This window comes from Lepisosteus oculatus, chromosome 14 (genome assembly GCF_040954835.1).
Source record: "Lepisosteus oculatus isolate fLepOcu1 chromosome 14, fLepOcu1.hap2, whole genome shotgun sequence".
Taxonomy (NCBI): Eukaryota; Metazoa; Chordata; class Actinopteri; order Semionotiformes; family Lepisosteidae; genus Lepisosteus; species Lepisosteus oculatus.
Window position 1 is genome coordinate 30,136,466 of NC_090709.1, and position 25,907 is coordinate 30,162,372.

Consider the following 25,907-nt stretch of genomic DNA (forward strand, 5'->3'; position numbering starts at 1 on the left):
ACTTATTTAAATAAGTTTAAATTTGCACACTGTTATTTAGACAGCGCCAACCAGTCTGACCTCCTACAACCTGTGCCCGCTGAGTAGATCTTAAAGCAGCTGCAGCCAGAGTAGCCATAATGGCAACAGTGTTTGGATTTCGGCTTATTTCTTCTGCAGAACCACTGGTATCGGAATATACTGTTCCGCAAAAGAAGCGCTTTCGGTTTCTGATCGTTTTAATTAAGCGCTGCTCTAAACTTTACATTTGCTCGTACTAGTTTCCTCCATGAAAAAAATACGTTTCCCTCATTACTTGATTTCACTTTTTTCTTATAAATAAATAAAACATTTAATTCAATACAATAACCACAGGCAGGAAGGCTCGTTGTCTAAGGCGTTGCGGTCAGTTAGCAGTTTCTCCTGGAGACATTTGTTCAAATCCCACTTCTGATGAAAAGCTTTTCTCGTTAGAGTAGAAACGATAGAAAAAAATCACAACATCTCGCATTTCACGTGTTTAATGTTAATTGTCTCAGTGATTGATGGCTCTTCTCCCTTGCAGGGTGACGGCAAACTTCTTCAGAGAGGGAGTCTCCCACGTACGGCTTTTCTTTGTCAAGAGCCGAGACAACAGAAACAGACTTCAAACTCACATGAATTAATTCTTGAGCGTTTATGACCCTCTTTAAAAAGCCGAGAGCAGGCAAAAACGTCATTGGAAATGAGGAAATGCCTGCTGACAGTAAACAGAGCTCACGTTCAGCTGCGAATAAGTGCTCCTCGTTAGTACAGTGCTGAGTACCTACGCTTGTTGCACGGGAGACCGGGGTACTTTTCTGTGACAGGGCGCTGGTTTAATTTTTTAAAAACCTGACTCCACTTAAAAGTGTGTACTGTGTACTAACTTTCGAAGTACTTAGTGCGGTAGAATATGGAGATCATCTCTAGCTCTGAGCTCAACTGTAACAAGAAATCGTGCTGAACAAAGTCAGAGCCCAGCTGAACATGTGCTCAGAGTGGTGCTCAGGACATGTGAGCATTGTTGTGGTTCTAATTAGCGCGAACTGCAGGGGCTCTGAATCAGAACGTTTCAATTTATCTGTTCAGTAAATTAAAATGCAGAACACGTTAAAATCGGATTATGACTATATAACCGAATGTCCCTCCCAGTTTAAAAGATACCAGTAAGGACACACACTTACTAATGCGATACTTATTGGAAATAGTCCCAAAACAAGCACGCATCGCAACTGGTAGACCCCTGTAATAATTTTGCAGTGACAGAACACTTTGAAGATTTGCAATCTATTTAAATATGAATTTTCTAAATTTCAGTTCTCTTTACTCCCTGGCATAACTGAACTCTCACCTTCACATACTAAAGGCATTACATGCATTAGCTGTGATAATGCTTCTAAGAAACACAGAATGACATTTAGTTTTGTTCCTCATTTCCCCCAAGAAAAAAAAGGTGTCAATTTCCGCCTGGAATGATTGATGCCCCATCAAACATGTTTAAATATCCCTGGAAGTTTATACAGTAGAATCCTGGTTTGTGGCTTAAATTCAAAGTAAAAAAGACTAAGGAAACGAGTTGGAAACAATGTCGATCTGGGATTTTACTCATCCGGAACATTTCACTACATTGGGCAGTATGTGCCAGAGAGCAGCTCCTGATATCTCTTCGATAGCTCAGTTGATCGAGTGGGGAACTGTAATAAAAACACTTTGGAATCCTTAGGTTGTTGGTTCAACTCTGGCTTGAAGGAAGGTGCTTCTTGTGTATTTTAATCAAAGAGTTAAAATAGTGAATCTGTTTAATTCAGTCGTTGATCAAAGGCTCAATAAACGACGAAGCAGAGGCTCCTGTTCCGAATTCAGCTCCTGTCTGATTGTCTTGTTTTGGCCAAGATCTGATCTATGAATTAAAGGACTACTCTGTCTGCTTTGTAATTCAAAAATACATTTTGTAATGCAAATGTCAAGTTTTTTGTAGATATAAAGGTGTTCTTTGTTTTCAAAGGATAGCTACTTAATTGTTGTAAGGCTGTTTCGCCTACCTGATCATGCGAGCTGTCTTGTAGCCTACTGGTCTAGGTGCGTGACTACCAACTGGCAGGTTGTGTGTTCGAATCCAGCTGGTGCTGGACTTTTCTTTTAACAAACATTTCTTCGAAAAAATAGGTAAGCGATATTATGGACAATCAATTGACTTTTATATTTCAAAATATCGCAACATGATCGATATTTGCGATATTTTGAACATATCTTCCCTTCTGACAGCGGTTCCTGCTTGTGTGTGTGTGTGCAACAGTAAATTTTTATAGAGAAATGGAGGCTGGACAGTATGCGTTACAATATAAACATTTATATTGATTTAAATCGTGTTTTGATTTAAATCGCAAACGCGTGTTTAATTATGTGTTTTTTAATCATAATCAGGCTAATGCATTTCTACATTTTCTGTATGAACCAGCTTAGAGGTTCATACAGAAAGACAGCTTGTGTTTAAATTGAGTGTAAGGTAATTTATGCTTCTAAAGTCATGGTCAGTATTATTGTACTGTGTCACATTATTTTATAGCGTTTTTATTGCGTTATTAAATCCGGTGGCGCTGTGTTAGTTTCCTGACTCACATTATTTAAACTGCGACACTGATCATTCATCTCTAAATAAACTTTATTTTATATAGCGTTTTAAGCGAATAGGTAATTAGATTGCTCATAAACCTAATCGCTTTTTCTACATAAACACAGCGTGATTGCTCTCTGAAAATGCTTTTCCTTTATTTTTAAAGTAGGCTCAGATTTCAACTATAGATCGTATTATTATAAACTTTCTTGGAAAAATGTATTTTATGTAAACCATGTTTGCTATTAATTCATTTAGGGCTAAAATACGTTCATTGTCTTCCAATCGAGTCGAGTTGACATTGGAAGCCTGCCACACCCAGACTGTTAAACCAACGCATTAGCACGTCAAAGCCCATTGAGCCAGTATTGGCTTTAGTATTCCCCCCCTTCTCCCCTCAATTCAATTCAATTCAAGGTGTTTTATTTGCATGACAGATGGGTACAAGCAGTGTTGGGTATGTATATTGTAATGCTTACGGCAGACAGGCACTGTGTAGGAGCCGACGCACCAGAGCAGCGCACTGAGGGAGCGTCTGTATTTATAACTTAGTTTTTAAAATTAGTCAAGCAATACGAAGCATCTCCTTTTACTTAGTGCCTGAGCATACTGCAACGCGTGTGAGCCCATAAACGATATTAATTTTGGAACTTAAACATACAGTATATGGCTGGTCTCGGTACTTTAAAGAAAACATACACACCAGTATTCCATTTCTCCCTAAACATTTTAAGCATCGAAGTCTTTAACTAACGCGATACCGGAGTCAACAAGCATACTTTTAGAATTTGATTAAAAGGGAATATAATATGGAATCACGTATCTCAAGAATTTAAAGACCAGACAATCGCAAACTCGTTTTCAATAAAATTATTTTATTCATTCAGCAGTTTGTGAGAGGGACATCCAGCAGGGAGAGACACACACACCGGTTTTCATTGACAAAATTGTTTTTTTTCAATTCCTCTTGTCTAACAGGAATGTTTTGTTTGTGGACAGACTGTTAGACAAGAGGAAAAGACCGCCTCCTCCTACGAAGCATTTCGTTGATCCGATCACGAATTCTTTTCCAGTCGTACGCAGCAAGGGTTGAGAATCTCCGATTCACCATCGTACTAATGGTTTCCCGGAGATTGCAAGGCAAGGCACTTTTGCCTCTGGACCCATCGAAATTTACAGACGTGGTCCACCCCCAGTAAATTTCAAAAGTCACAAGATTTCGAAACACGAGGGCGGTGTAGCGGTCGGCTCTTGCTTTCCCGTCTATGCCGATGCACTGCAAGTACAACCCCCCCTCCATCTCCTGGGTGATGGGTAGCAGTTGGACATCTGGGAGAATTATTCGTCCCACTGGCATCTGTGAATTCCGCTGTGCTTCCTGGGGGGAGATAGCAGGCGGGGACAGCATCAACAGATTCCTGCGCGGTGGTGAACTGAGAGGCCGGGATGGAGTGTCCTGAGGCGGTGTGTGCTCTGCGGGGGGCAGAGCTTCCGTCAGGCATTGCAGCCTGCGCGGCGGGGAGAGGCACTTTTCGGGAGACAGCTGCTCAACTGTTTGATTGCTGGAACTCTACCCTCCCAATCCTCCCCAGTAATGCATCGTAATGCTCCCGCTGCTGCCGAAATGTCTCCATACAGGTGCTGCTTCTACAGGTTGGCACCCTGGCCAGTGGCCGAGAGCAGAGACCCACGGCCTGTGGCAAAATAACATAATTCATGTAAGAAATAAAGTCACACAGTAGTATTCATCAGTCGCGGAACAGAAGTCAAAATAAACTTTTCTTTTTTTCCGTCTTACCGCTTTCTTTTTTACTGTCCTGGTGGTAGATCGTTTCGCCCGTGCGGTGTTTTCTTGAAGAACAGGCTACGAAGAAATAATTATAATTGAATTTAAAATTCAAAACGGCAATAATACCTTGTAATATGCGCTGTAATCGCGTATTTCAGATGAAGTCTGCTGTATTTACTTACCCTTCGCTCTTTGGAAGCTGGGGCGGCAGAAGCACCCCGTCTCTTCCCGTAAAACGCCTTGGTCTCCATACTGTACTATGGTCGCTGTAGTGCAGGTTCGCAGTTTTTTTTTTTGTGATGGGAGCTCACCCAATCCCTTGGTGTCTTTTATGCGTCACACATACTGTATTTCAGCGGCATATATTTCATGGATATTATGGAATATAATGGATGGATATCTTAGTTATCTTTCTAGTTCACAGGTTTGCATGCATAATTTAATTTTGAAAGCCACTGAGACATCAGGTACTACTGTTGTATTTATGAAAAAGAAACAAAACAAAAAACATATTAACAACTGTGCCATCCTACTCCTTAGTTAATACATTTTATTATTATACATTTTATTATTCAGAAACAGTTAACATTGTTAGCAAAATATTTTGAATTATATTTAACCCTATTTTTTCTTTAGTTTTGTATTTAACTTATTATATGATAGTCAGACTTAATGTATATTTGAACAATGAAAGTATATTTTTACAAGATTACACATTAAGCACTTAAAATTAATATGGTTAATAATAGTAAACTGTAACATGCTGTAACAAGATCGGTTAAACTGCGAAGAAAATGCTTTCAGAGAAAATGTTTCAGGTGTGAAGAACATAGATCTCCAATGCAATTTCAACCAAACCTGTTCCCACACACCCTGCCCCCACTACCATTAGAATATACACAAACATTTTAGCGTTTCATTCTGAGCAGAAGACCCTCACACCTGAAGAGTGCTGGCTGTGACGAATTAAACCGGTTTTACAGGTTTCAATCACAGACCATGTGACATGGGACTCAGTAAAGTAACACACAGCGCCACTGGATTTGATAATACCTAACCAAAATCCGCAATATGGAAACAGAACCTGTGTAATTGTTGATAGATGATGTACTCGTAACATTTTTTCAAGACGAACTACAACATTTAAAAAATGACTTGTATGTACTTGATATCTCTAATCAATCCACGGGTCCCAGCACAAAACAAAACTAAAACGCATACCGTTTCGCGCTTCTTATTAGTTGCTCAAAAGTAATTTGACCGTATGAAATGCATAATATAAACCTAGAAACATATACGTGAGCAGTACTTAAGCACTGTAGTATCGGTGTTAAGACATACCTCTCAAATACTGTAAATCAAGTTAAAAATATCTCAAGACCGATTCTGGTCGTAATGAAACCATGTTTCGTGTATGTTTTCTTTTTCATCTTGAAATAACTCATTTCTAAATACCTTTTTCACTGTTAACATCTTGTAGCAACTTTGCGACAAAATATACACTCTGACAGTTCATCCTGCTACCAACATTAAATAAAACAAATCTTAAGATTTCTATATTTATGTCTTTATTTAGTGGTTTCATTCGAAGCTTACAATGTTTAGGGAGAAATGGAATACTGGTGTGTATTTTTTTCTTTAAAGTACCAAGACCAGCCATATACTGTATGTTTATGTTAAGATTTCCCTTCAGTGGTAAAATTAGATATGAATATTCAATACTTAAACGGGCACAGTTAAGACATTAAATATACATATACATATTGTATACAGTACAGTTTGCATACGGTAATATGTTTATGTTACGAGATTAAAAAATAAATAAATAAAACTGAAAGGTCCAGCACCAGCTGGATTCGAACACACAACCTGCCAGTTGGTAGTCACGCACCTAGACCAGTAGGCTACGAGACAGCTTGCATAAAGAGGCAGGCGAAACAGCCCTACACAGCCCTGCCGCAGTACATACCGTTATTAAATTCTTGAGATACGCGATTCCATATTATATTCCCTTTTAATCAAATTCTAAAAGTATGCTTGTTGACTCCGGTATCACGTTAGTTAAAGACTTCGAAGCTTACAATGTTTAGGGAGAAATGGAATACTGGTGTGTATTTTTTTCTTTTCATGATAGGTGTCGCATTTTAAATCATTTTCGTAGTTAGAAATTATGAAACGCCCTGTTAAAAGCAAGGAAGTTTTTATGCCCGTTGAAGTAAAACAAAATGCCTGACAAAGTATGGCTTGGACAGATTCCAAGTGCTTGTACAAATGTGCTAAAGAAATTATACTTTGAGTATACAGCTTGTCCAAAGTCATCCATTATTAATACTATTAGTAATATCTTCAGTAAAGGCTTTGATGCATAAATATTTCTGATAAAGGTAGGTTGTGTACTTTTGTCCAACTGAGCAATCTTGCTTTCATAAAATATACCAACATTTTAATGACTGATGATTAACATGCTGTAATACACAGTTCAAAATTAAAGGCTCAAATGATGTACATGAGAGGTTAAGCTCCCCCTGGCAGTTTTACAAGGCGACGCCAGTTAGTTAGTCACGTGACACACGTGAACCGCGTGATACCCCGGTGGGTGTGTCGCGGTATGCCGCGAAATACCTCACCCATTTTGAATGGCTGCATCTGTATAAGAACATTATTCAAGATGCAACATGGCCCAGAATCGTGCATCGGGACAAGGATTAACATCAATTGAAAGTACTCCCAAATAAAAGATTTGACCGAAAAATTGAAAGAGTAGGCAAGTATTAAAACAACGCCATAAGTGCTCGATTTCCAGTCGCTTTTCCGGTTCAGGCTTTGTAAAATGACATGATCAGTGGAGTCATGCCGTGGTTGTGAGTTCAAGCCTCACCTGGAGCATCCCGGTATTCTGTCTTGACAGGTAAACAGTGTTTTGTGTTATTTGCTAAATGGAGAGAGGATTCTGTGTTAATTGTGCTCCTCCTGGGAGAGGTCAAGATGAGAAGTTCACGAGGCTGGTGGTAAATATCCTGTCCAGGAATATCGGGGGTCAGATCTATAGATGCAGTAAATACATCAGTGGAGACGGTGTGTCTGCTCTCTGTGAGAGAGCCGGGCGGGAAGAATAATCTGTGGTCTGGGAAGAAGAGACCCTCGTTGGGAGAGCGGCGCTCCTCACAGGAGAGAATGAAAAAAAAAATCTTTTTCAGGGACGCTGATTGTTCTCTTTGGGGGAATTAAAAGCACTTGAGGTGAGTGACCTCGAGGCGCAACGGTAGTGCGTCTGACTCCAGATCAGAAGGTTGCGTGTTCAAATCATGTCGAGGTCAGCTGAGGAGTTTGCAGGTGCTGCTGGTGTCGAACCCAGAAATTACACCATGCAGTCGGGTTTTATCTGTACACCACAGAGGTAATCTGAACGAAGTAACAGCGCAGTACAGAACACCCAGTCAGGAGCTTATGCAGCGAATCATCATGAACATGACAAGAGAAAAGGCACACTGCACATCCGTGAAACATCACGTCCGACTTTAGAGACAGTGACATCAGAGAATGGAAGTTTCAAACCGCTTTTCTGTTACAGGTTCAAGGAAACCTGAAAGTTAGGGAATGTTTGGTCACTTTTGTATGAAAAAGTGTCTAAAGCCTGTAATTATAATTTGCCCTTCTTTTAATTGTGGTTGAAATCCACTCCCATGTACCAAGACCTTACAGTATATTCATGTTTACTTAAATGACTAACGCCATTGGACATTAGTTGGTGTTTTTTTTTTTGTAACGATTTGCTATTTCATGCAGGAAAGAAAGGAACCCAGACCCAACGTTTGCTTTCAGGTGCGGTTCATTTACATAACGGACATCTATTTCTGAGGAGCCTGATTTAAATCACACAACCCCGGTAGAAGTCGAATCGACAATTTATAAACCGAAATCAGACGCGTTATTCATTAAACGACTAGCCCTTCACGTAAATGAATTGCACCATGGTGAGTTCAGCGCCGCCCCTAGTAATACCCCACCCCCATCTTAAATTTCTACGTGAGAAACGTGTTTTCTACATTTTTATCATTTTTTAAAAATCATCACTTTTAAGCAGACAAAGCCTTTATGTTTCGATCTGAATTTCTAATTGATTTAGAATTCCAAGAAAAAAGCGTTTTGTTCCACAACGGCATGAAATGATCACGTCTTTGACTCTACTTCTCTTTTGTAGTAAAGCAGACCTTGCTGAGTGAGTATTTGCTCTGGTAAATTAGGTCACAGATCATGTTAACTCACTTCTGCTAAACACAACATTGTCGGATTGTTTCGATGTAAATATAATCTTTGCTAAAAGCCCTCTTGAACTTTGCAGGAAATGTGCGTGTTTTAAACCATTTTCACGTATGAAATTTTATCTTCAGCTGGCCGTAGTTAGAATGCCTTATACACCCGTTGTGTATCCTTAGCAAAAATATTTTAAAATTATAACAAGTTGTTGGAGAACTTGACAATCCTTGACAATCATTATTAAATGAGCACAGTACAATTACAAATGTACATTGATATTTTTGTTATATGTACTTTAATTTTAAAATATATAAACATAATTGTGCTGATATGGATGTTCATTTGAAGGATTTGAGGAATCTATAAAGGATGTCAGAACAACCAAAGAAACATTTGGGCATCTGCATATTTATAAAGATTAAAGAGCACCGTAATTGTGAAGTTTGCACACACGAGAAGAAATCAGTTTCAATGCACGTCATTAAACTGATGGTGTGCTTATCAATCGTGCATAAAAGGTGTATAGCAGAGGATGGCTTTGCTCCATCGATCTTTGGGTTATGGACCCGGCACGCTTCTGCTGCGCCACTCAGCTATGTTTAACACAACTGCTTTTGCACCTGAGATGAAAAGTTTCAACGGTAAACGCAGACGTCACTGAGCACTTGGTCTTTTGTAGTACAAATCATCACACGCTGCTCTACATGGGCGTGTCTTCAAGATCGTTGAGAACCAAAGCTTCTGCCTTCCTGGCTACTGATTCTTTCTTCGTTAATTCCCAAATCTTCAATGAGAATCGGTGAAACGAAAACCAAACACATGTACACACTCGCGTCCTAGCCTGAAAGAAAAATGATGGAAGCGTTTGAGAAACAACAAGAGTAGTCTGAACAGCTCCAGCCTATCAACTGCTCTACAAAGTGATCGCTATCTCCACACCCAGTTTATAACACTGAAAATGATTCAGGAAGCCCAGCAAAGTTCTAAAAACAGCGGTTGAAAATCGTCTAGATACAAAAAATGACAATTTCTCAAAAGTAAAATCTTCAGCTTTTAAATATTGTCATCCATATATTTTCGTTTTTCTGTTTTTTACATAACACGATTTCGAGAAATAGAGTGTCTTGTAATGAAGGCTGCATTCGAAAATGTGTATCTAAATTAAAATCGAGTTTATTACTTCTGCGTGTTTCAGCTTTCTTAGCGCTTGGGTCTCGATTCAAATATTGCAATGAAAGCAACAGGGGAGTAAGTTTTCCTTTTCTAAATCAAAGGTGATCTGCTCACAAGGAAGTATAAAAACTTCAGCGTTTACTTTTTGAAGACCGCAAATTGTCGAAACAATATTGCTTCATAAGCTAATAAGTAACGTTTCTGAGCACGCAATGTATTACTAATGCTGTTATTAATAAAAAAAGCTTAAATTCAATTAATGGAATTTGGACGGCTCAAAGTAGTCTTTTCCTTGTACAACTTTACTTGCCCGCTGAGTAGAGTTTAAAGCAACGGCAGCAGAAGTAGCAGTAATAGCAACAACGTGGTTAGAGTGTCACAATACACTCTATGAAAGAATTGCGGCTTCAGATCGTTTTGTTCTGTTGAAGCTGCCTACAGGCTCCGATTTGCTGACATTGGCTGTGATCTTTTTCATGAAATTCTTCACATATTTGAAATATTTAATTCGGGTTCGCCTAATACACGGTGCAAACAGTACCTGCAGCAGAATGCTGTGGCACATGAAGTCGTTTTGTTTATCGGTTGTAAGGATTGAGGAGCGTACTACAAATCGAGGAAGCGAAAAGAAAATTAAACAGGAGTCACTTTTTGGATTGCTAATCCATTGTGCTCTGCTCGTCTAGGTTCAAATCCCATCCTTGTCATGGTTAAGGCCTGAGACGTGTGTGTTTTTTCTAAACGGTGTTTGCATTTGTTTCCTCTTTACTCCTGTAAACTCAGGATTTTTTTTCCTTGGTGGCAACAATACGCTTCTGTAAATGGTAGACTCTGCTTTCAAATTAGCTGCACCAGGCATTCGGATACAGAAAAACACAGGGATTTAAAATTCAGGAATATGAATGGCCAATGGCTTCTGTTCTGATATGATTGTACGAGAAGCAGGAGGAATCTCTTCTCTCCTATGGAGCATGAGCTGAACCAGGAGTGAGACATTTCGTATGCTCGTGCATATGTTAACACATGACCTACATCGTAAAACTAAATTAAAAACTAACATTAAGTTGTCAAAGACATTCATTTATATACAAACAATTGACAGACATAGTAATGATTCTACATTAACTTGTCCTGCACTGATCAGACTAATTGAAATGTATGAAAGCCCGTTTCCGCCAGAGAGTTACAAAAAAACGCGCTATGGTATCGCAGAATTCCGACTAAGTAACTCAGAATTGCGACTTAGTAACTCACAACTCCGACTTTATATCTCACATTTGCAACTTCGAAATAGCCCATATTTCATTGTCTGTCCTTTTGTTATTGTAACGGATTCGGGTTCTAGCTAGCAAGACCTGGGTTTGAGCCACTACAGTGAGGCACGAAGTAGAGTGGGAGCGGCGAGGGCACAAGCCGTAGAACCCGAATCCGTTACAATAACAAAAGGACAGACAATGAAATATGGGCTATTTCGAAGTCGCAAATGTGAGAGATAAAGTCAAAATTCTGAGTTTTTAGGTCGCAATTCTATGATTCTAAGTCACAATTCTGAGATACCATAGTGCGTTTTTTTTACTCCCTGGCGGAAACGGGCTTCCATAGGTTCTCAGTGCTGCGAAGCAAAAGCAATCTCTGGAAAATCAGACAAATTATTATCAGATCATGTCAAAAGCTGATCAGTATTTCTTTACTGGGAAGCAAAGAAATGCTTGTATTACACATTTTAATATGATATGCAATTACACATGAAAAATAGTAAAATTATTTTCATTGCTGTACGTGTTGATAGAACAGCCCCCTCGATAAAAGAAAGTGTGGACGGACGTGTCGCATGTTCCGTACTCTGTCTGACAGCGAGTTTAACACACTTTCCTCGGAAATTAGAAACTAATTGAACAATAAATTAATCTGAGCAAATTTTACACGTGTGGGTGATTTAATTCTGTCGAAATTGCGTGGAACTCCTCCGCTGAGGTCAGATACACACGGGAAAATGTTCAGGCGGCTTCACGGAGTCCCGCCTCAGACTGGAATCAGGTTCTAATTAGACGCTGAGAACAATCCGGGTCTCTGTATGTAATTGATTGTGTTGATTGAGCGGTAGTGTGACCATGTGTGTGGTAGCATAGTCCTGCTAGTATAAAAACCTAGTCACGGCGTTCACACTTTATGCTCTCTTGCTTCAACATAGTTTTGTGGTTTATTTGTCTTACTTCTGTAGCAGTTTAGCGGGACGTCAATTTGGCAATGCGCTCGTTTCTCTTTGTGCTGTGCCTGTGCGCAGGAGCCAGGCTCCTTGCACTGATCTCCGCCGGGCCGGCTGGCTGGGACTCTCGGGAATTAGCGCTCCAGGCCGACCTCCCGGCTCCTGAAGACGCAGCCCAGTCGGAGGACTTGAGCCTGGCAGATGCGCCCTACGAAGACCTGTCTGCAAGCGAGAACGACTCGCAGTCCTTGGCTCCCGACTTTCGCCGCCTTCCCGTGTCCAGAGACGCGTACTCGCCCTACTTCGACAAGGAGAAGATGAAGCCCGAAGCCGGCAGCCGCCCCTTACCCGCCTACATCAAGAGCGTCCTGTTTCCTACCCAGCGAGGGCGGCTGCCGGCTCGCCCGGCCATCGGGGGCACCCGAGGAGTGGCTGTGTGGTGCGACTCCAGTAGGATGTACGTGAGGGTCAGTCGGCTCCTGTTCGGCTTCAGCTGTCGGCCATCGGAGGTGACCTTGGGCAACTGCAGCGTCAGCCGAACCACACGCAGTTACTTCTACTTCATCTACGGGCTTCACGAGTGCGGCACCCAGCGATCGGTAAGCGGGTCTTCATCTACAGGCAGTGTATCGATGTGAGCTGTAGGGCCAGTGTCGGGGTTGCCTTGCCTGTTAATATCCATTCCTCTGTGACCCTGCAGGTTGTCCAGGGCCGCCTGGTGTACTCCAACACTCTCCGCTATGCTCCGCCCTCCTCCAGTGCACCTGTGCATCGCTTCATTCCCTTCTCTGTGCCGGTTAAGTGCTCCTACAACAGGTAGGCAGGGCTCTGCTGCTGCTGACAAGCCGCTGGGAAAGTGTCCAGGAGCCCTTCATCCCCCTCTGTCATGCAGGTTCCACTACTCCTACAAGGTTGGCTATGTCCCCACGTGGGCCAGGAGAAGGACTTTCTTAAAGGACCTGAAGAACAAGCACAGCTTTGTGCTGCTCACCACCAACTGTAAGCTCCTTGAGCGAGTGGCTCATCCTGCCTGCAAGGGGTGCTGTGTGCAGGTGTAATTCTCTCTCTCTCTCTCTCTCTCTCTCTCTCTCTCTCTCTCTCTCTCTCTCTCTCTCTCTCTCTCTCTCTCTCTCTCGAGTACTTCCAGGCCACTGCCTACTTTGCCACAGCGGAGCAGAGGCTGTACATCCACTCGTGTTACGTAACGTAGAAACCGGACCAGCACTGCCAGCCCCGTTTCCCCGTGATCGACAACTTGGGGTACGGTCCCTTCTGGGAGGAGAGGTGGGCAGGAGCCCCGAGAGCCTGCAGGGGTTCGTCCTTGTCCTTGTCCCCAGGTGCATGGTGGACAGCAAGGCAGATGGCTGCCTGTCCAGGTTTGTCCCCTCCAAGCAGAAGGATGTGCTCCGCTTCACGATTGATGCCTTCCTCTTCCAGAAGAAGCTGTCCAGGAAGGTACTGCTCTCAAAGGCCGCTCAGCCTTCCTGCTCTACTGATCCATGGTCTGCTTTCACATCCATGATCTAGATGTGAACCAGACTGTGGCAGCTGTAGTGCCTAGAGCTGCCAGCTTGCCTTCACTGATGGCAGAAGGTTCTTCTCTGTCCCTCTATTGCTCTTGATCCCTTAATGCTGTGACCTTCCCTCTTGTAGCATGAAGTGACTGAGCTGTACATGCACTGTGTCATGGCTGTGGCTCCTGCTAAAGCAACACCAGGGACCAAGTCCTGCACCTACAACAGGGAGGCGAAGAGGTACTTCTGCAAGAAGCCTGCTGTGGGTGCTCTGGGACATGCCAGGTGGAGGCCTCACCTGTCCTCCTCTCCTCCAAGTGGGAGGAGCTGTATGGTGACCATGAGGTCTGTGCCTGCTGTGAGTCCAGGTGTGCTGGCAGCCGGAATGAAGGTGGGTCTGGTTCTCTATCCCTTGTGGATGCATCTCTGCCCAAGAGACAACCATGCTTGGACAACTGAGGAATGATCCTGTGCTGGACAAAGGGACTGTGTAGATGAGTAGACTGTGGGTCTCTGGGTGTAGCAGATCACTCAATCCTGGGTGTTGCTTGTCCACAGGTACCAGGAGCCTGGTGACCAGCAGTCGGGTGGCTGTGGCACCAGGAGAAGCTCCTCTGGATGTGGGAGCTTACTGGACTGAGGATGAGGAAGGAGACCCTCAGAGCTCCAGTGAAGATGCTGAGAGCACCAGTGAGAATGTGGAGGGAGCAGAGGACTTTGGAGATGTTGGCCAGTGGACAGGTAGGGTCTGGCAGGAGGAGCTCCTGTAGGGGTGGGTGTCCTGCAGTGTAGCTGGATTGTTCTCCTTCTTCCTCCCCAGGTGCCTGAATGAAGGCTCCAGCCTGGCCCTTGTGACTCTCCTGCCTCCACTTGCCTTGTAATGGCAACATCTCAATAAAGCTGTGAAAGACCCTTCTGCCTGCCCTTGTTTCTTTATGGTTTATAGGTTTGAATGGGGTGGAGGAATTCAAGGGAAGTGAGACCCATTAATCAATGAAAGTATTTGTGGGGGGGGGTTCCCCTTTCAAGAATGCTTCCCGTATTGCTGCCAATGAGGACTGAAAATGTCTGGAGTAATAAAGCATTGTACTGGGGGAAGATGGCTGCATTATTCCTTGAGCAGGGCAGTGTGCCTTTTTTTACTGGAGGAGAGACAGAGGTGTTCAATATACTGGAAATCCTCCCATTTCCGAGAGGGGTAGTGCTTATGGAGTGTGAGTTGCTACTGTAGTGCCCAGTAAGAGTGAGATCTGGTGTCCTATTCTAGGCTGCACAAACTGTCTAAAATAAACACAAGGAAGGAATTGTTAACAGGGGCTTGGTTTAAAGTAGGCCTTCCCTTCCTTAGCAAAGGAACAATACTGGTGCACAAACATCAGTGAATAAAGGTACAGTTAGAATCTTGGAGGTCTTGTCTTATGGGTGTTGGTTTCACAGCAGTGGTATTGGACAGTCATGAGAAGTATTAGGATTGAGACTGGAGATCCCAGCACTCGACTGGGAAGACAGGTGTTCACAACCACCTCTACCAGCAGCACAGTCTATGTAGATTGAGACTGAACGCTTATTACACAAAGCCTCACCACTGTTACAGTGTCCCGTGTCATGAATTTCAAGTGAATCCTAGTCTCCCTTTGTGACTACCTATAATTTGCACAAATCATGATGGCCCACTAACAATGTTAATTTTTAGCCCTACTGCACTGCCCTATTAAAGCTTCAAGGTTTTAGGATAAACTATTTTATATAATGCTTTGAGAAGCCACTTCGGAACCACTTGACAGAATTACAATAAGAATACACAGGATAAAACAGTTCCAATAGACTGAGGAGACCGTGGATGGTGGTACTAAGGAAAGGAAGGTAGAAGCAGAGGGGTAAAGAATGGAACCAGTTCAGTAAAGGCTCTTCAACAGAAGAAGGTGTTGAGTCTGAATTTGAAGGAGTTTAGGGAAGGTGACTCTGGTATCCTTGGGGAGAGAGTTCCAGAGCTTGGGGGCATAACAGGAGAAGGCCTTGTCACTCATACAGTGTAGACGGGCTTGGGGGACAGTTAGGAGACCAGAATAAGAAGAGCGACGGTTATGAGGGGGGGAGTAAGGGTGATAATACCAAATATCACAGTCTTCTTTTAACACGCGTGCTGTGATTCCTCTATGTAGCAGAAATGACAACCGAGGAGCCGAGAGATCATTTCAGCATTTCGCGTCTGAACGGAAAACACAAACGACCAACTTGGAATGATTTGCTTTTGACGCTTTTCAAAGCGTTCTCTGCACGACAACTGCGCCACCAAGCAAACTACATAAATATGAGAAAACATGCAAGAGAGTTGTCACTCAGAGTGTCGAAGGGTCGATGTATACTGGGGCTCAGTTGAAATACAACGTCAGGACTTTTCCGAATTATGTCACACAAGGAGAGCACAGCCTTTTCCGCCCTGCCACATGTAACTTGGTAACTTCGCCGTGATCGTATAGTGGTCAGTACTTTGTGTTGTGGCCGCAACAATCCGGGTCACGGCAGAATAGGGGTGTCTGCTTTTACTACTTGCACGAATGGAGGCAAAAAAAATCCAATCGATGTGAACGAACGGCGCTTTGCAGAGGAGTACTGCCTGACTGGATCGTTGATGAACGACAGAGGCCACTCCGACCTCTTCTCGGTTTTCTTCAATGACTTACTAAGGATCTTCTTCACATTCGCCCATGCAGGGGAAGCCAGTTACACCAAAGCAAACGCAGGGAAGTGCATTTCAAGCAGAGACCAGGAGGGACTTGTTTACACCGAGAGTGGTCGGAGAATGGAACAATGCGCCCCGCCCTGTTGCTGGAGCCGATTCTTGATGAGATCTTGGGCTCACTAAGAGGCCCCCGCTGGATGCTAATCTTTCTGTTGTTCTTGCAGGTCCTGCGCTGCTTTTGATTCGACAGAGCTCGTCCTGGTCTGTCGGCACAGCCCAATTGCAAATGATCGGCTCCGCGTACAGAAGGAACGTGCGTTTGGTACAAGAGTGCACGAAGGCACCGGAAATACATTGGGAACAAATGACCGGTCGCTCAAGACCTCTGTGAAGTACAGGAGCGTGCAAAATGAGGCTGTTTCCACCGGGTCTCGAACCGGGGACCTTTCGCGTGTTAGGCGAACGTGATAGCCGCTACACTACAGAAACCTGTAGGAACTGCTGCTGGTGTCTCGCTTGCGTTTCGGGCTGAGAAAGGGACGCGGCACTTTAGGCAGGGGGGCGCTGGAGAGAGGAACAAAGGGCGCGATGAAACAAAATGCCGAAACCCGGGATCAAACCAGGGACCTTTAGATCTTCAGTCTAACGCTCTCCCAGCTGAGCTATTTCAGCAGTGCAAAGAGCCCACAGCCACCTGCTCCAGCCTTCCTGTGTTGCGGCATGAGCGCACCAAGAGGAGCGGGAGAGTGTTGCAGGAACGTCACTCAGAAGGAAAGGAACATGTGACCGCTCGCTCAAGACCTCTGTGAAGTACAGGAGCGTACAAAAAGAGGCTGTTCCCGTCCGGTTTCGAACCGGGGATTTTTCGCGTGTGAGGCAAAATTGATAACCGCTGCACTACGGAAACGGTGAGAAAAGGGGGCCACCGGCAGTGAGTATTCAACCTTATTGCATTACTGCTCCCAACCAGTTGATATCAATTTAATTCCTAAGGGTTATGTACTTGTTTTGAGTATCTCATGTAGAAGTTGTAACCAAGTTCACTTTACGAAACGGTCTAAATGAATGATATACTTATGTCCTCTTGATATGTGTAACTCTTTGTAACTGAATGAATTTATATCTTTTGTATTCTGATAACCCTTACGATAAGATCTGTTAGGTTTGCATGCATATTCTATATATTAACAAATGTATCCTCGTGTATTAGTACCTGTGTGTGCGTTGTTTGAGTTATGTCGCATGGTTGGATTCTAAGACCATTAAAATAATCAATTTTGTGATTTACTGCCACAAAAATAATTGTCCCAGTAAATGTCCAAACCCCTACAGAACTGGTGCCTCATGAGAGAACACTACAACAGTGTGTGATTCCCTGCCCCAGCCAGAGGAACAGACAGTGAGCCTGTCTCTCAATAATAATACAGTGTGTGATCTCCTGTCCCAGCCTGGGAAACAGTGAGTCAGCCTCTCAATAATTATAATACAGTGTGATCTACTGTCCCAGCCAGAGGAACACACAGTGAGCCTGTATCTAAATAATAATAATACAGTGCGTGATCTCCTGTCCAAGCCTGGGGAACACTGAGGCTGTCTCTCAATACTAATAATACAGTGTGTGATCTCCTGTCTCAGCCTGGGGAACACTGAGCCTGTCCTCAATACTAATTATACAGTGTGTCATTTCCTGCCCCAGTCAGAGGAACAGACAGTGACCCCGTCTCTCAATAATAATAATACAGTGTGTGATCTCCTTTCCCAACCTGAGGAACAGACAGGAGTGAGCCAGTCTCTCAATAATAATAAAGCAGATTATGATCTGCTGTCCCAGCCTAAGGAACAGTCAGGAAAGAGCAGGTCTCTCTATAATAATTATACAGTTTGTGATCTCCTGTCCCAGCCTGAGGAATAGACAGTGAGCCTGTCTCTCAATAATAATAATACAGAGTATGACCTCCTGTCCCAGCCTGGGGAACAGTGAGCTTGTCTCTCAATAATAATAATACAGTGTGTCATTTCCTGTCCCAGCCTGAGGAACAGTGAGCCTGTCTCTCAATAATAAAAATACAATGTGTTATCTCCTTTCCCGGCCTGGGGAACACTGAGGCTTTCTCTCAATAATAATAATAGAGTGTGTGACTTCCTGTCCCAGCCTGAGGAACAGCCTGTGAGCCTGTCTCTCAATAATAATAATAGAGTGTGTGATTTCCTGTCTCAGCCTGAGGAACAGACTGTGAGCCTCTCTCAATAATAATAATCCAGTGTGTGATCTCCTGTTCAAGCCCAAGCGAAGACACAGTGAGCCTATCTGTCAATAATAGTAATACAGTGTGTGATCTCCTGTCCCAGCCTGAGAAACAGACAGTGAGCCTGTCTCTCAATAATAATAATACAGCGTGTGATCTCCTGTCCCAGCCTGAGGAACAGACAGTGAGCCTGCCTCTCAATAACAAGCCAATGTGTGATCTCCTGTCCCAGCCTGAGGAACAGAGAGTGAGCCTGTCTCTCAATAATAATACAGTGTGTGATCCTCTGTCCCAGCCTGAGGAACAGACAGTGAGCCTGTCTCTCAATAATAATAATACAGTGTGAATTCCTGTCTCAGCTTGTGGAACATACAGTGAGCCTGTCTCTCTATAATAATAATATAATGTATGACCTCCTGTCCCAGCCTGGGGAATACACAGTGAGCCTATCTCACTATAATAATAATACAGTGTCTGATCTCCTGTCCCAGCCCGAGGAACAATGAGCCTGTCAATCAATAATAATACAGTATGTGATGTCCTGTCTTCGCCTGAGGAACAGAGAGTAAGCCTGTCTCTCAATAATAATAATTCAGTGTGGGATCTCCTGTCCCAGTCTGATGAACAGACAGTGAGCCTCTCTCTCAATAATAATAATACAGTGTGTGATCTCCTGTCCCAGTCTGAGGAACAAACAGTGAGCCTGTCTCAAAATAATAATAATACAGGGTGGGATCTCCTGTCCCAGCCTGGGGAACAGTGTGCCAGACTCTCAATAATATTAATAATAATAATACAATGTGATCTACTGTCCCAGATTGAGGAACAGACAGTGAGCCTGTCTCAATAATAATACAGTGTGTGACCATCTGTCCCAGACCGAGGAAAAGACAGTGAGGCTGTCTCTAAATAATAATAATACAGTGTGGGATCTCCTGTCCCAGCCTGGGGAACAGTGAGCCAGACTCTCAATAATAATAATACAGTTTGATCTACTGTCCCAGCCTGAGGAACAGACAGTGAGTTTGTCTCTCAATAATAATACAGTGTTATCTCCTGTCCCAGCCTGGGGAACAGACAGTGAGCCTGTCTCTCAATAATAATAATACAGTGTGTGATCTCCTGTCCCAGACTGAGGAACAGACAGTGAGACTATCTCTCAATAATTATAATAATACTGTGTGAGCTCCTGACCCAGCCTGGGGAACATACAGTGAGCCTGTCTCTCTATAATAATAATTCAGTGTGGGATCTCCTGTCCAACTCTGAGGAACAGACAGTGAGCCTGTCTCTAAATAATAATAATACAGTGTGTGATCCTCTGTCCCAGCCTGAGGAACAGAGAGTAAGCCTGTCTCTCAATAATAATAATACAGTGTGGGATCTCTTGTCCCAGCCTGGGGAACAGTGAGCCAGACTCTCAATAATATTAATAATAATAATACAGTGTGATCTACTGTCCCAGCCTGAGGTACAGACAGTGAGCCTGTCTCTCAATAATAATATAGTATGTGACCACCTTCTGTGGTCTGTTTCAAATCCGCCCGCGATGAGACACCGAGGAGAAATGAAGAGCCCCAGTCGCGCTAGAAAATCACCCGGGAAAGAGACTTTCAATGTAGGAAAAAAAAGTCGTTAGTAACAGACATAATATGTTTGTTTTGTTTTTTTAATCGCTGCGATGTGTGACTAAGCTCATACGACTAAGAGTTGCCCCCTTTGTCTAGATCTGGTAACCTGCTCGTCGCTGATGGGCCAGATCGTGTCCCCCGTCACTACACTGGGGCATTAAGACCCACACAGACCGCAGGGTGAGTGCCCCCTGCTGGCCCCACTGAGAGGTCGAATCCCACCTCCTCCGCTCTCTGTGAAATGCAGTATCTTCAGGCCCTGACATCCCACTCCCGCCACTCTCTGTGTAAAGTAGTGTCATATGGCCCTGACACCAATCCCTCCAATCTCTGCATAAAGCAGTGTTGTCAAGCCCTGACATCCCTCCCCCGCCACTCTCTGTGTAAAGCACTGCTGTATGGCCCTGACATCACACCCCCACCACTCTCTGCGGAAAGGACTGTCATATAGCCCTGACACCCACCCCTCCATTTTTTGCATAAAGCAGTGTCGTCAAGCCCTGCCACTCTCTGCGTAAAGAAGTGTCGTATGGCCCTGACATCCCACCCCCACCACTAACTGTGTAAAGAAGTATCGTCAGGCCCTGAAATCCCACCCCTGCCACTCCCTGCGTAAAGAAGTGTCGTCAAGCCCTGACATCCCACCCCCTCCACTCTCTGAATAAAGAAGTGTCAAATGGCCCTGACACCCACCCCTCCATTCTCTGCATAAAGCAGTGTCGTCAGGCCCTGACATCCCACCCCTCCACTCTCTGCGTAATGCGGTATCGTCAGGCCTTGACATCCAACCCCCGCCACTCTCTGCGTAAAGCAGACATGTTACAGACATTTACAACAAAGACATATTATAAAATATTGACATATACTGTAGGCGGCTGGAGCATTATTGGGAGACAGACTCACTGTTCCTCAGGCTGTGACAGGAGATCACATACTGGGCTGCCAGATCAACTGAGTTCCCTCCTCCCTCTCCCAGTAGGATTGGGACCCGTTGTGATTCTGGCAGGTGTGGGAACTCTGGGATTAGATTTCTGAATTTCGGGAAGAATGTTTCTCTAATCCCAGAGTATCTGTCACAGTGCAGTAGGAAGTGCACCTCTGTCTCTATTTCTCCCCGCTGGCAGTGGGAGCACAGCCTGTCCTCTCTGGGCAGCCAGGTCTGCCTGTGTCACCCAGTTTCTATGGGTAGGTTGCGGTCACTGAGCCTGTACTTCGTCAGGGTCTGTTTCTGTTTGTTATTTTTTATTTTGGTCAAATATTCAGCTAGTGTGTATTGTCTGTTTAAGGTTCTGTAGCATTCCAGTTTATGTTGTGTTTGTGTGTGTGTGTCCCAGTGTGTGAGATATTGCTGTTTGATCTGTGCTGTGATGTGGTTGAGTCTGGGTTGTGGTGCTCTAGCAGTGCTGTCCTGAGGCTGGTTAGTGTCGGTGTCACTCACTGCGAGTGTGATCTCAGCAGAGTCTCTGTACTCTTGGGACACTTGACTCACCTGTCTCTCTCTTTCTCTCCCTGTGCTGTCCCTCTCCTGCCCCCTCTCTCCCTCCTCGGACTCCAGCTGGAGGAGGTCCAATCACCACCTCCTGTGAGACAGAAGAAAAATAAGGTGGGTAATGCTCTGATCCTCTCTTTATTCCTGTCCAGTGTCCAGTCAGTGTCCAGTCAGTGTGTCTGTATGAACCCCTCTCTCTCTCAGTGCAGTGTTCATGTACTGGAGTGTCCAGTCATGTGTCTGTATGAACCCCTCTCTCTCTCAGTGCAGTGTTCATGTACTGGAGTGTCCAGTCAGTGTGTCTGTATGAACCCCTCTCTCTCTCTCAGTGCAGTGTTCATGTACTGGAGTGTCCAGTCAGTGTGTCTGTATGAACCCCTCTCTCTCTCTCAGTGCAGTGTTCATGTCCTGGAGTGTCCAGTCCGACTCTTAACGTGACTCTCCTGTCTCTGCTTCAGAAGCGCTGGTGCGCTTAAACTCCCTGAGCTGCGTGTCGGTGGAGACAGATGATCAGGACGAGCCGATGGAGGCGGCGGAGACTGTGGGTCAGGAGAGGAAGAGCGAGGGAGAGGAGGAGCAGGCTGCCGGGAAGGACAAGAAGAGGAAGAGGAGGTGCAGGTGAGCAGACAGGGGGGCGCCGCCCGGTCGTGTCTGTGATTCAAGGAGGAGTCTCCTCTTGCTGTTTGATGTCATGGTGACGTCTGTGTCTGTGACCCTCACACCTGCAATAACAATATTCTTCCTTTCCTGGTTCTGTGCCTGCTAAGATCTGGAGTGGACTGGACTGAATTGGACTGGACTGGAGCTGAGGGACACCAGACGACTGGACTGGAGCCTAGGGACACCAGACTGGACTGGACCGGAGCTGAGAGACACCAGACTGGACTGGAGCTGAGGGACCCCTGACTGTGCTGGACCGAAGCTGAGGGACCCCAGACTGGACTGGACAGGAGCTGAGGGACACCAGACTGTGCTGGACCGAAGCTGAGGGACCCCAGTCTGGACTGAAGCTGAGGGACCCCAGACTGTGCTGGACCGAAGCTGAGGGACCCCAGTCTGTGCTGGACCGAAGCTGAGGGACCCCAGTCTGTGCTGGGCAAAAGCTGAGGGACACCAGACTGTGCTGGACCAAAGCTGAGGGAACCCAGTCTGTGCTGGACCGAAGCTGAGGGACCCCAGACTGTGCTGGACTGAAGCTAAGAGACCCCAGACTGTGCTGGACCAAAGCTTAGGGACCCCAGTCTGGACCGAAGGTGAGGGACCCCAGTCTGTGCTGGACCGAAGCTGAGGGACCCCAGACTGGACCGAAGCTGAGGGACCCCAGTCTGTGCTGGAATGAAGCTGAGGGACCCCAGACTGTGCTGGACCGATGCTGAGGGACCCCAGTCTGGACTGAAGATGAGGGACCCCAGACTGCACTGGACTGAAGCTGAGGGGCCCCAGACTGGTCTGGACTGAAGCTGAGGGGCCCCAGACTGGACTGATGACCTTTTGTTAAGCATCAATAATTTTTTTTTTTTAAATCTGTTTAGCTTTTGGTTTTTTCCCTCCTCCCCCCCCTAAGGTTGGTGCTGGGAGAGGTGTGAGTGGGGCCAGCAGGGGGCGCTCTCACCCTGCGGTCTGTGTGGGTCCTGATGCCCCAGTATAGTGACGGGGGACACTGGACTGTAAACAGGCGCCGTCCTTCGGATGAGACGTCAAACCGAGGTCCTGACTCTCTGTGCTCGTTAACAATCCCGGGGTGTTTCTGGAGAAGAGTAGGGGTGTTACCCCAGTGTCCTGGCCTGATTCCTCCCCTGGTCTTGACCCATCATGGCCTCCTAATCATCCCCCCTCTCTGAACTGGCTCCATCCCTCTGTTCTCCTCCCCACTGAGAGCTGCTGTGTGCAGAGCGGACTGGAGCATCATCCAGGTGGGGGCTGCACACTGGGGGGGCTGGAGGGGATCCCCCTGACCTGAGAGGAGCTCTGAGTGGAGAGTCCAGACTTATTAATTATTATTATTATTCGTGCAGCACTGGGCTTCAGTCCTGGCAGTGAGAGGGGGACTCTGTGATCAGTACAGATACTTATGACTGTATAATAATACACGATAGAAATGGAAAACAGGGTAGCGCTGTAGTCTCTTCGAAACGTTTTGAACTGCCAGAAGAAGTTTTCACAACCTGGACTCGTGAAGGTACAGGTCTTCTCCCATCGTCCGGAGCAAGGTGAGAGGCCACCCCCTCGGGGCGCAGTATCCCCGATGCACCCCCCCCCCCACCACCCAAAACGACACACACTTCTGTGACGATTGGGAGACCCTGGTTTGACCAGCCCCTGTGGTGGAGGAAACGACCCGCTGGAGAGAACACGCAGACTCCACACAGAAGGGTCACCTCGGCATTTATTCCAACAGCAAAACAACACCAGAGAGAAACGGTCTCCGAAAGAGAAGCGTACACCGGGAAAAACACGACGGGGTCATTACAAATGGGAATAGGAGTTCTTTTTTTCTTTTCCGGACGTCAGGTGGATCGTGTCCTGGTGATTTCTCCCGTTTCGAACGGAGTTTAATGTCGCGTTTCTACTTTATTAGAGAGAGGCACTGAACTTTGGGGAACGTGACATCCACCCAGTATTACTAGTAGGTTGATAAATATAAATGTTCTTTTTCCCCCCGTATTATACCTCGCGAAATATAACGATGGCCAACTCCTTAATTCAAAATTTAAACCCTTCTCACGCTACAAGACAGTCCGTCAAAATCGCCGCGGCCCGAAGCGCGACCTTCGGTATGACGTTGGCCGAAGGGGGTAGGGTAAGTACGTCACAGCCGGGGGAAGCCCCTATCACGTGAGAGGGGTGCGGCGGGCGACGAGCCCCAGGGGGCGAAGAGAAGTTGATTTGCGTGGGGTGTGGCAAGCGAGCCGTTTTTTTGTTTTGTTTTTTCCAGAACATCAGAACAACCGCAGAGATGACCATAGATCCACCTCCGGACGTTTCCTTTTTTGTCCTCTTTGGCCTCCAAAATAAAAAAAAGAACTGGGATCCACCGTGGCGTTGCCAAATTAAAACGTCAACCACTTTTCGGGCTTTCGTGCTGTCCATGATGAAACCGTCATGGTTGTGTAAGCATACGTTACGTCTCAGACCGTGAGGAGTGTCGTTACGTTTTTGAAACGGGCACGTCAGACAAGATCTCTGACAAGATCTCCGAAAAACCCAAACCTGTAAGATTCAATTTCAATTCAGTTTTTTTATATAGCGCCTTTCACAACAAGAATGCCCCAAGGCCCCGAACAAAGGAGTTGTTCCACACCCCCGCCACCCTCTGTGTACAGTAGAGCCCCCTGTCCTGACTGGAGGAGCTCACCCAGCTGTGTCTGGAGAAAAGCCAGGGTATCGGCTTCAACCACAGGGCTGGGCAGCTTGTTCCCCACCCCACCCCCTTCTGTGTACAGAAGAGCCTCCTGTCCTGACTGGAGTGACAGTAGAGACGGGGTTCATGGGTTATCTGGAGGGGGACTTCGCTCCAACAAAACGCCCAGCCCTGCTGCTCCTACCTCGGACGGAAGACACTTTCCCCAGCTGCTTCATCGTCTTCTCCCTGCGGGAGACCGGCCGCCTGCCGGATCGGGGGGCGCTGTCGCCGGGGCAGGCCGCGGCCCCCGACGTCGAGGGGCTCTCGGGGGGGGGGGGCCGCCCCGCTTGTCGTCGGCACCGGCGCCGCATTCTCTGCCGCCGCCACTATGGCCCCCAACGTCGAGGGGGTGTGTGAGTGTGTGTGTGTCCTGTGACGGATTGGTGTCCTGTCCAGGGTGTGTGAATGCATGTTTGTGTGTCCTGTGATGGACTGGTGTCCTGTCCAGGGTGTGTGAGTCTGTGTGTGTGTCCTGTGATGGACTGGTGTCCTGTCCAGGATGTGTGAGTGTGTGTGTGTGTCCTGTGACGGACTGGTGTCCTGTCCAGGGTGTGTGAGTCTGTGTGTGTGTCCTGTGATGGACTGTCCAGGCCAAAGGAATAGTTTCAGGAACCCTCAAGAAATTCCATCCGCCTCCAAAACTCATTGCATTAAGAAGACTCATTTTTAAACATTACCTGCATGCCCCAAAACACTTAAAGTCGCCAATCAGCAATAAAATGTTGATTCCTGATACTCACATTTTGACATACAATTAATAATGTCTCAGCTCCTCCCCCTGTCTCACATAACTAGATTTCACCCCTATTAAAGGGAGCGAGCGCCTACACCGAACGGAATGTCGTTCTCGGACGTGTGGCCCGATTCGCCCAAAACCCGGAATTCGGATGTTGATGGGGGAG

General features: G+C 45.6%; 1 protein-coding gene and 1 non-coding gene across 4 annotated transcripts; one reads left to right on the top strand and one right to left on the bottom strand.

The window, feature by feature from the left end:
- Window positions 1-12,008: 12,008 nt before the first annotated feature.
- Window positions 12,009-14,458, top strand: LOC138242986 (zona pellucida sperm-binding protein 3-like). 3 transcript variants are annotated; one of them, XM_069198454.1, is made up of 7 exons: window positions 12,009-12,638; window positions 12,740-12,855; window positions 12,932-13,038; window positions 13,178-13,494; window positions 13,693-13,944; window positions 14,112-14,294; window positions 14,374-14,458. In XM_069198454.1, the coding sequence occupies exons 1-6, from the start codon at window positions 12,081-12,083 to the stop codon at window positions 14,127-14,129; spliced, it is 1,368 nt and encodes a 455-aa protein (XP_069054555.1). In that variant the 5' UTR covers window positions 12,009-12,080; the 3' UTR covers window positions 14,130-14,294; window positions 14,374-14,458. The 3 variants fall into 3 exon arrangements, with proteins under 3 accessions (XP_069054555.1, XP_069054557.1, XP_069054556.1); XM_069198456.1 differs by having other exon boundaries at window positions 13,693-13,793; XM_069198455.1 differs by having other exon boundaries at window positions 13,187-13,494.
- A 2,377-nt stretch (window positions 14,459-16,835) lies between these two features.
- On the bottom strand, window positions 16,836-16,908 carry trnaf-gaa (transfer RNA phenylalanine (anticodon GAA)). The gene has a single exon. It is a non-coding gene; the product is annotated as a tRNA-Phe (tRNA).
- Window positions 16,909-25,907: the final 8,999 nt, after the last annotated feature.